General features: G+C 35.9%; 1 protein-coding gene across 3 annotated transcripts in view; it reads right to left on the reverse strand.

The window, feature by feature from the left end:
- The window catches only part of sash1b (SAM and SH3 domain containing 1b), a 108,287-nt gene that overhangs the window by 21,120 nt on the left and 75,675 nt on the right, over positions 1-11,492 (reverse strand). Inside the window, exon 1 of one of the 3 annotated variants that reach the window (XM_016545356.1) lies at positions 9,595-9,723. The exons of 1 other annotated variant lie outside the window; for it this stretch is intronic. In XM_016545356.1, the coding sequence (XP_016400842.1) occupies positions 9,595-9,615 (21 nt within the window). In that variant the 5' untranslated portion in view covers positions 9,616-9,723. Of the gene's footprint in view, positions 1-909; positions 956-9,594; positions 9,724-11,492 lie in introns of those variants that run through there. One more of the 3 variants, XM_016545365.1, reaches the window with a different exon arrangement.

An 11,492-nucleotide genomic window follows, 5' to 3' on the forward strand; every position in this document is an offset into this window, starting at 1 on the left:
CATTATCTGCAGTCTGAAAACAGCAGTGAGGAGAAAACCGCCTCTATAATCTTGCAGAATTGTGATGTATATCCAGTTCTCAGACTAAGCAACAGTCAAAAGAGCAGGTTTGGGCCTTTGAAAGCTGCTTCAGATAGACTCTGAGCCTTATCAGCCTCCATGGTGGTGGTTATGGTGTGTACTGGCCTAAAAGCCAATATTCCAGGTCAGAAGAAATCAACTTTCCCTCAGAATGTCTTCCTGGTATTGTATGACACACAGAGACGTGACCTCTCTCGTTTACTCACTGGAGACCCAGAGGGCAAAGCATCATCTCAAGATCTGCAAGCTCATCTCCTATATTTTTTCCTATATTTCCCTCAAATATTTTTAGCACACTGAAGTTTTAGTCAACTATGTCACCCATATAAGCATGGCACACTTTGCTGGCGATGAGAAAGGTTTGGGATGCAGGAAGAAACTATTTTAAAGCAGACAAATAAATAACTACATTATCCCCAGGCTTAATATTAAATAACAACAATAGCAAATGTGACATTAAACACAAAGTAAATCCACATGCTTTCACTAAATATTATTTAAAAACAACAAATATACTGAAGATGTAGGATGCATGCTAAAGAGAACTTAAATAGATATATAAATAGACACTAAACATCCACATATTAATACTAATAATAACAAAACAAAGCTAAACAAAACAAAGCTAAGCTAAGCTAAGCTAAGCTAAGCTAAACTAAACTAAACTAAACTAAACTAAACTAAAATAAAATAAAATAAAATAAAATAAAATAAAATAAAATAAAATAAAATAAAATAAAAAATAAAATAAAAAAATAAAAAAAAAAACTAAATAAAATAAAACATCACTTTCTGGAAGACACTAAAAATACAAATTCACACACTTACCAAGATATTCATCAGGTCTGCCCATACACGCGAAAAACTGTCTGGTGAGCTCAAATCCCCACAAATTTCTTGATCAGTCTTTGTTTCATTATCCATAGTCAAAGTTATAATATACTGCTCTAAATATAAAACTGAGATTTAAAGGCACAACCTCACAGACAGCGAGAAGGACAGCAAGAGCCAAATGCTCTTCATCCTGTCTTCAGATGATAAAAACATAATGCACCACTCATGGCTAAATTATTAAAGAGAAATGCACAAATCTGGAAAGTCTTCTGGCTTTAACACTCCTGATGTCCAACAATCAGATGACCAAATATAACTCGGAGCCAACTGGAATCAAACAGCTCGAGATCCACCACTGAAATATACAGCAGTCAATGAAACGCATTAAAAACAGAACAGAACAGAGCTGAGAAATGAGAATAACTTGTTGAGTCCTTTTAGAAAAGCTTTTAATATTCTCCTGCATGAGTGCAGAAGCCCCTGAAGGATCCCGGGATCCCAGTCAGTCTGAGTCTGAGCGCACCTGCGCGTTGATGGCTGAAGTTCACAGACACTGAGCAGCTTATTGAGGGTGATTAATATTCACAGACTGAGCTGGAGGAAGTGACACTTCCAAAGACTGACTTGGCTCAGATTTACACACATCAATGAGCCTCAGAGACGGCCATTCAACAGCTAGACAGCCTCGGAAGACATCAACAAGGAGATTCATTATAAAAACAAACACAACAACCAAAATAAGACAAGCATGAGATAAATGTGATAAATAGGTCTATAGATTATGTATAAAGTCATTAATTAGCACTGCTTGCAGCATCAGTATTATTATCGTTCATATTAATATATGCAGTTACTACTCTATATGACCAGACTTTTGATTTTCACTTGATTTTACCACTTTGCATCACTCAGAATACCCTAACAACACCCTAGTAACCACTTAGAGCACCCTAGCAACCACATAGCAATGCATTATTAAGGACTCTGAACACCTTAAGTAACTGCACAGCAATGTGCTAAAAACCACTTCGATCACCTTAGCAGGTAACCATCCACAACATCGGTTGGCAAACACCACTTGGATTTTTATTATCAGTTAGTGATATACTATTATAGATTTTACTAATATTTTGAATTAGTTTTTACTTCTATGTTTTCTGTCTTTTAATTTAATTTCACTTAATTAGTAATTTTGTTGTATGTTTTTGTCATTTTCACTATTTATTTTTTATTTTTTAATTTGTCTATATACTTATTAAGATTCATTTCATTTTTAGTTTTAGTTATTGTAGTACTTCAAGTTAAAATAAAATGAAAATTAGAAATGTTGCCTTGGCAACTAGCTGAAATAAAATACATTTTTAAATATTGTATTTTAATTGACGTTTATTTTATAAAATTGGATCCTCTGCAGTGAATGGGTGCCGTCATGTTTATAAGAAACAAATCCATCAATTAAGACATTTGAACTAATCCATAATAACGCTTCCTCCACCGAAAAGTCCATCTCCTGTTGTCATCAAAATCCACCTACATATATGTCTAGAGCTGTTTTGGCATGTGAACGGTGCTTGATCTGTGCAGATTTCTCTCCTGATTCAGACAAGATGACCTTTTCACTGGAGAAAGCAATATTATGGACAGAGGACTCATATTTGAAGTTAAAACCATCTTAATGATGGATTTGTCTCTTACAAACACACAGCTTTTCGCTTCACAAGACATTAACTGATGGACTGGAGTGGTGTGGATTACTTGTGGATTGTTGTGATGTTTTTATCAGCTGTTTGGACTCTCATTCTGACGGCACCCATTCACTGCAGAGTAAATTTTCAAAAAAATCTTCATGTTCAGGATAAATATTCATTTAAACAATGTACAATTGTAGTGGAAAGGAAAATGTGCATTTACTGGATGGTAAGAACTTGCTATTCATAAACAAGCCCCCTAAGAAACATGTCTAATAAAGTCATGTGAGCCTTGAACTAGCCACATTTCACAATGCTTCCTTAATACTAATTAGTCAGCTAGTCAGGCAACCCAACTAGTCAGTTTTGAAAATATGACGCACATATCTAGTGTGTTCAGCACTGTTCAGATGGTTTAACACACTCATTCTGCTCAGTTGTAGTCACACTGGGGTTTGTTTCTGTATTCTCACAGACACGATCTAAAAGTAGAGTGACCACTGTGAAACTCTGACCCACTGTTTGTATTTCTTTTCCCACAGTCCTCAGGAAATGTATGGAAAAACATGGGAGATCTCTTTTCAAATAATCAAGCATGTCTTGGGTTAAAAAGCTAAACTGCAATTTGCTAAAAATGGCTCAAATGCAGTGTCGTCTTCAAGAAAATGCTGTAATTTCATATCGACGAATGCAGAGAAGATCTGAGGCACAAAATAGATTGTTATACTCGTGAGATGATATGAGACGCTTCCTTCATCTAGCTGAAAACATGCGCATTCCTCCAGTGCGAGAGGCACAGGGGTCTCGTGGTCACGCTCTCTGTGACTAGCTCAACTGTCCTCGAAGAGAGAACCATTCATTTCATTCATTTAATGCCCTCCAGCCAAAGCTGCGCGAAATCTGGCCACTTTTCATCAGTTAAGAAAGCCAGCAAAGCCAGCGAAAAGTCATTAATTAGCACTGCTTGCAGCATCAGTATTATTATCGTTCATATTAATATATGCAGTTACTACTCTATATGACCAGACTTTTGATTTTCACTTGATTTTACCACTTTGCATCACTCAGAATACCCTAACAACACCCTAGTAACCACTTAGAGCACCCTAGCAACCACATAGCAATGCATTATTAAGGACTCTGAACACCTTAAGTAACTGCACAGCAATGTGCTAAAAACCACTTCGATCACCTTAGCAGGTAACCATCCACAACATCGGTTGGCAAACACCACTTGGATTTTTATTATCAGTTAGTGATATACTATTATAGATTTTACTAATATTTTGAATTAGTTTTTACTTCTATGTTTTCTGTCTTTTAATTTAATTTCACTTAATTAGTAATTTTGTTGTATGTTTTTGTCATTTTCACTATTTATTTTTTATTTTTTAATTTGTCTATATACTTATTAAGATTCATTTCATTTTTAGTTTTAGTTATTGTAGTACTTCAAGTTAAAATAAAATGAAAATTAGAAATGTTGCCTTGGCAACTAGCTGAAATAAAATACATTTTTAAATATTGTATTTTAATTGACGTTTATTTTATAAAATTGGATCCTCTGCAGTGAATGGGTGCCGTCATGTTTATAAGAAACAAATCCATCAATTAAGACATTTGAACTAATCCATAATAACGCTTCCTCCACCGAAAAGTCCATCTCCTGTTGTCATCAAAATCCACCTACATATATGTCTAGAGCTGTTTTGGCATGTGAACGGTGCTTGATCTGTGCAGATTTCTCTCCTGATTCAGACAAGATGACCTTTTCACTGGAGAAAGCAATATTATGGACAGAGGACTCATATTTGAAGTTAAAACCATCTTAATGATGGATTTGTCTCTTACAAACACACAGCTTTTCGCTTCACAAGACATTAACTGATGGACTGGAGTGGTGTGGATTACTTGTGGATTGTTGTGATGTTTTTATCAGCTGTTTGGACTCTCATTCTGACGGCACCCATTCACTGCAGAGTAAATTTTCAAAAAAATCTTCATGTTCAGGATAAATATTCATTTAAACAATGTACAATTGTAGTGGAAAGGAAAATGTGCATTTACTGGATGGTAAGAACTTGCTATTCATAAACAAGCCCCCTAAGAAACATGTCTAATAAAGTCATGTGAGCCTTGAACTAGCCACATTTCACAATGCTTCCTTAATACTAATTAGTCAGCTAGTCAGGCAACCCAACTAGTCAGTTTTGAAAATATGACGCACATATCTAGTGTGTTCAGCACTGTTCAGATGGTTTAACACACTCATTCTGCTCAGTTGTAGTCATACTGGGGTTTGTTTCTGTATTCTCACAGACACGATCTAAAAGTAGAGTGACCACTGTGAAACTCTGACCCACTGTTTGTATTTCTTTTCCCACAGTCCTCAGGAAATGTATGGAAAAACATGGGAGATCTCTTTTCAAATAATCAAGCATGTCTTGGGTTAAAAAGCTAAACTGCAATTTGCTAAAAATGGCTCAAATGCAGTGTCGTCTTCAAGAAAATGCTGTAATTTCATATCGACGAATGCAGAGAAGATCTGAGGCACAAAATAGATTGTTATACTCGTGAGATGATATGAGACGCTTCCTTCATCTAGCTGAAAACATGCGCATTCCTCCAGTGCGAGAGGCACAGGGGTCTCGTGGTCACGCTCTCTGTGACTAGCTTAACTGTCCTCGAAGAGAGAACCATTCATTTATTAAGTGACATGCCCTCCAGCCAAAGCTGCGCGAAATCTGGCCACTTTTCATCAGTTAAGAAAGCCAGCGATGCTGAAGAGAAAAGGCTGATCTGAGCTGCCCAACACAGCCAGCCTGTGATAAACACTTTATTATGGTGCAGTCACATGATCTGCCCGCTGTCTCTTGTGTGCAGCCCTTTCATTGCATGCAAAGAGCAATTTTCAAGCCATTAAAAAGAGCTATGAAGTATTCATGCACATGTATGTGTGCATGAATTGATCGTAACAGCATATGAATTATGCATGGAAATCAATTCTAAACTGTCAGAGAGAACTCTCACAAAGCTTATGATCATGTGCAGGTCACATTTTTTCACCCCAAAATTAAAAAAAAAGAAAGAAAGAAAGAAAAAGACAGACAGACAGACAGATAGATTTTTCTAATTTAATTTATATTTATTTATATAGGTCAATGTATTTATTTACTATTTTATATTTATTTAATTGTATATATTATATATAAATAAATACAATTATATATACATTGTACATATATTATATTATATATATAATTAAGTACAAATTATATATATAATAGTAAATATAAATAAATATAAATTTGAAATATAATATAAATTAGAAATAAATATAAATCACACACACACTTATTTATTAAAATTAAATTTGACACTCTTTATATAATCCACTATTAAGAAGAACTCACGTTAATCATCAAGAAATGAATTCCTTGCACATTACATAAATGCAAATCTGAACATAAAATCACCGGCTAGTGCAATTAATTAATTCAAACCTTACATCAAACATCTCAACCCACCACCGGGACATGAGAATGACATTTTAGTTAACGGGGTTTTAAATGAGGTACAATGTCACACCACTCGAGGGTCTCAGCATGTGTCGGGATGACGGTCCCGGCTGAGCAGCAGCTCATTTATCTTCTCCTCTCTGTGGAGCCGGTCAAACGGGAGCCGACTGCACCTCCTCATTAACCAGGGACCCTGTGCTTGATGAATGGGATGACGGGGAATATCACACCAGCCATAATGGCTCTAATTCCCCGGGTTATCTGACTGCAGGACTGTAAGAGTAGCCCAGGGTCAAGCCACATTCACCTCAATTAGTTTTCAACAGCTCCTGGGAGACGATATCTCTGAGGGGAATGTGGCTGTCGCATTAATTACATTTCATACGGACCTGCTGCCAACCTCAGACTTCAGCTACACGAGGATAGCTATTTTAAGACAACCCAGGTGAACAGGGTAAAAAATTTAAATAATAGATATCACCATACAGTACTTTCCCAGTTGATTGATTAAATTAACAATTGCAAAAAAAATTTAAATGACAAGTTTTCTGAAATGTTATGTTTAAATATGCAAATTAGGCATGATCTAATTAAATAAGCATTCAGTGAATCTGAATGTTGGATAAAACGTACTTTCCCAGTTGATTGATTAAATTAACAATTGCAAAAAAAATTTAAATGACAAGTTTTCTGAAATGTTATGTTTAAATATGCAAATTAGGCATGATCTAATCCAATATGCACTTATTTGCAAATATTTTCAGAACAAAAATTTGAAGGCTGGATAAGGCCAGGTTCAGTGGATATTGTTGATTATAGCTGTCAACAGTGAGGAAAAAATACATTTTCACCATGTTTTTATGAATAAAACGTTGTATAAAATCAGGTGAATGATACATAATTAAACCTCTTTGTAAAAACCTTCAGAATACAGGAACAAAACTGTAAAGTTTGTTGCAAGTGCTGCTGAAGCAGAGAAAAAAAACTCATTTTGACAAAAACAGTCTATAAAGTATTGTAATTGGAATCTATATTTCAGTTAATAGTTTAAAAGCAATAAAATAAACACTTAAAGGTGTTTTGGATGTCTTATTTTCTATTATAGTCTGAAGCAACATGCTATGAGAAGTCAAATAACCCAAAATCTAGTGCATTAAAAATTTTTTGTCTGAAACATAAGGGATTACATTCAAGGTTTCTAAACCGGACTTTTAATCTAAACTGGACTATTGCCATCACAATGATAGACTGTTTTTAGCACGGTGCTACGCAGTTGCTAGGACATTACTGTTCCTTATTTATATTTATTTTGTCCTGGTTTATGATCAAATGAGGGAAGAATTCCACAGACGTACACAGAAGTCATATCTATAGACCAGAATTTCACATAGACTTAAATGTGGACTTTCAGTGAGAAACTACACACTGTAAAAAATGATTGTGATTTTAACAGTAAAAGACTGTAAAAATGCTACAGTAAAAACCTGTTAACTGGTTAACAGTAAGTTTCCATACTATATTCGGTGAATAAATGTAATTACATTTAATGTAATTTTACAGTATAAAATACTGTTAAAAATACGGTTTTTGGAAGTGAAAAAGAAAAATTCATTGTATAATTTACAGTAAGAAACTGTAAACTGACACTCCCAGAATTCCCTGCATGACGCTTCATATTTTATGTTTGATGAGCTTTGGTTCATCATGTGACTTTCTCATCACCACCAGTTTTTGGTGGTTATCAGTGCATTACAATGGTTCAAAACAGGTATTAGTACTTCAATATTTTGGTTTATTAACCTTACATCAGTTAATGAAAAACGGTATTTTATTGTGAATTTAAGTTAAGTCTGTAAAACCTAAAATGTTGCTACCATATTTTTTACGGTCAAGTTCTGGCAACCACAATTGCCGGTATTTTACCGTAAAAGTTACAGATTTTTTTTTACAGTGCACCTTAGCAACCACAAAGAACACCCCAGCAACCACATAGCAACACCAGGGTACTATTCCTGTCACAAATTCTTAGTTAAAGCGTACTCTTTTCCTCCTCTGATTCATTTTGAAGGAAACCAGAGATCCTGATATACACGACAGGGTCTCGTCACCAAATATCAACTTAAGTGCTTAAACCACATCAGTACCTAACCTACATTTGCACACACACATGCTCCATAAAGCAGGCGGGACACGTTCTGGCACCGGGAAACAGGAAATGACACAAGCAGGATACATTTCAGCTGCATCACTGTCATTGATTAGCCCACGCACAAATGTGGAGGGCAAACGTCTTAAAAGTTTAGAAACGATGTTCTGCAGCTGGAGACCTTTGCAAGCGTGTGAGGAATTCTTGGTTTGCTCTTGCTCTGCCTGCGGGATCCATGAGCGTGCTGAAACGTTTAAACCAGAGAGGTTCTTTAATCAAGTACAGATGCTCTGATCTGTTCCTCAGCCACTTCCTGTCTTTAGTTCAACGCACATCCTTCATTTCATCATGTTAAAGCACATCATTCATTTGCTCCTTCTAAGTTGTGATTCTCATTATCAAATTCTAAAATGCGCACAAATACAATATTTAATTTACTGAAATCTGCGTGAATTAAAGGCAGTGAAACAAAAACATTATATAGATTTTTTTTAATCAAATGAAGGAAAGGAAGGATGAAGATTTTTTTATTCCTATTTCATCATGTTCAAACAGACATTTCAGTTTTTCATGAGAGAAATGAACTAACAAAGTGTTGACTTTGGAAGGTCAGTGGCCAAACTTTCCATTTACAGTACAAAAAACTCGCATTTTGTGATCTTGTCTTGCAGACAGTATGTGGAGTTTACGATCTGAGCAAGAAAAACCGAATGAATGACATCTCCTAAATCATAATCAAAGCCAGACAAGCTTGAACTTCCAGATTAAACTGAGCAGAATGGGGCTAGTTGTCACATGGGATGCTCTCAGAAAGTCTATAGTTTTTTTTTTTTTTTTTTTACACGTCAAGATGGGGCAAAGTTGTCTTATATTTTAAATGTTATAAATGTGTCAGTGCTGAAGATAAACAGATGCAAGAAGGAAAAACCATTGAAAAATATTCAGTATCCAAATACATGTGAGAAAGAAGAGCAATAGGAATTCTGTATGCAAATACTGAACATTCTAATGCAAGTTAATAGGAGGTTTTCAAACTTTAATTTTAAATTTCTTAAAAAAAATAACCCCCCCAAAACAAGACACAATCTAAAGCTGAAATTAGCTATAAAATAATATATAAATGCCATTAAAAAGCTTAGGCAGAAAAATAATGTTAACGATTTAAAACAAACTAACCTGAAAGTTTGAGCAGCATCAGTGAAGAGATCTTAAATAGTACTGACAACACATTCATATTCACACATTAAGGTCTGTTAACTAACTTAAAGCAATCATGACAGTTCCATTGGAGAACAAAGCCAAACCCCCATTGAAAAGTCACACTCACCACTGTTTTAGAGTCTAACATGCGGCTCCTCAGTCCTCGACATGCATGTCTGAAGCTCCGGTTGACTGCTTAAACTTTCCCTGGACACTCAGAGAACAAAACATGCTGCTCTAACGGAGGACTGACCCCCAGACATCCATCACGCAGGCGGCCAGCCAGCGGTGAGAGCAAATGACATGAAATATACCGCAGGGTGGAGCTCTCCCTCTCTCTCTCTCCAGCTGTGGGACAGTCAGAGCAGATACTGCCACCACAGTTATGTATATATATATATAAAATAGAGTATGGCATGCATAACATAGCATAACAACATAACATAATAAAAAGAAAAATATGACTTGCATAATATAATAATAAAATATTTATCTTATTTATGCAAAAATAATTTCCTGTTTCTTTTTTATTTGAGAGCAAAATATGATGCATAATAATATAATATATTTTTGCCACAATATAACTACTACTACTAATTGTTTGGTGAACAACTTAAGCTCACAAAGACTCATCAACAGAACTCATCTGAACAAACAGAGCTGTAAACACCAGCAGATGGCAGCAGACAGCAAGACTTTCATGTCTCTGTGAATCAGAAGAGGTTCGACTGCTGGACTGACATCAGTGTTCAGACTATATAACCTCTGAAAACCTTTACAAAAACCACTAATGCCATGGTATATATTCACAGTACCAGTCCAAATCATGTGCCTCACTGATTAAAGGTGTGATGTTACTTTTGAAGCAATTTCACCTGGTGAACAATTAAGTATGAAGTAGGAAAAAATTCTATAGACTTAGAATATTCGTATTAACAGTAGTAACCAATATCAGTAAATCCTTCAAAGCAAATCTTGAAATAAATCAATGAAGTAAAACTCACATGGACTGTGCTTAAACACCAACATTGTCAAATGGCTGCAGTGATACCTTTCAGTAATTATAATGAGAGTGATCTAGTTTTGTTGTAACATGCCGTTGTCTCTCAAACACTCACAGATACTACATTCACAAACTCACATTAATTTACACAGCACTATTGATCTGTGAGACTGTAAGAGGAAGTGGCTGGGAGTCTGTTTGTGGTTCTGGACATCATTAGATCAGTGGCAGATGGCCGGTCGGGGATCTGCATCATGTCTCGTCAAATGGCTGCAGTGATACCTTTCAGTAATTATAATGAGAGTGATCTACTTTTGTTGTAACATGCCTGTTGTCTCTCAAACACTCACAGATACTACATTCACAAACTCACATTCATTTACACAGCACTATTGATCTGTGAGACTGTAAGAGGAAGTGGCTGGGAGTCTGTTTGTGGTTCTGGACATCATTAGATCAGTGGCAGATGGCCGGTCGGGGATCTGCATCACGTCTGTGTGTATTTGTGGACGGCGGGGCACATGCCAGAGGGTGCAGCGATAGCAGTGCCAGTGCCAGAAAGGGCTTTTTTGCGCACCAGTGCACCGGCAGAGAAACTGAGCCTGTCTGTCCGCGTCTCTTCTCTGGATTTCACATCTCACTGTTTGTCTGAACTCACTCTATACTGCACTCTAGACCACTAAGAGGCCACTTCTGAAATAAATACACTTCTGATTTTCCATGCAGACATAACCTAATGTTCACTAGTCAGACCATTTTTGGAAATTAAGCTGCAAAAACTGGTTGTTCAGAAATCGCCACGAGCACATGCCCAGTGTTATTTTAGTATTATTAAGACACTATTATAGTTTTATTTATTTTGAATTAGTTATTAGTTTTACATTTTCATTTTAGTAAAAGTTTTAGTAATTTTGTTAAAGGGGTCATAGGATGCTACATGCACTTTTACAAGTTGTTTGAACTGAAATGTGTTTTGGCAGTGTGTGTACACAACCACCATATAATGATAAAAATCCACCCAG

Source organism: Sinocyclocheilus rhinocerous, unplaced genomic scaffold (assembly GCF_001515625.1).
Source record: "Sinocyclocheilus rhinocerous isolate Xijiao unplaced genomic scaffold, SAMN03320098_v1.1 scaffold853, whole genome shotgun sequence".
Taxonomy (NCBI): Eukaryota; Metazoa; Chordata; class Actinopteri; order Cypriniformes; family Cyprinidae; genus Sinocyclocheilus; species Sinocyclocheilus rhinocerous.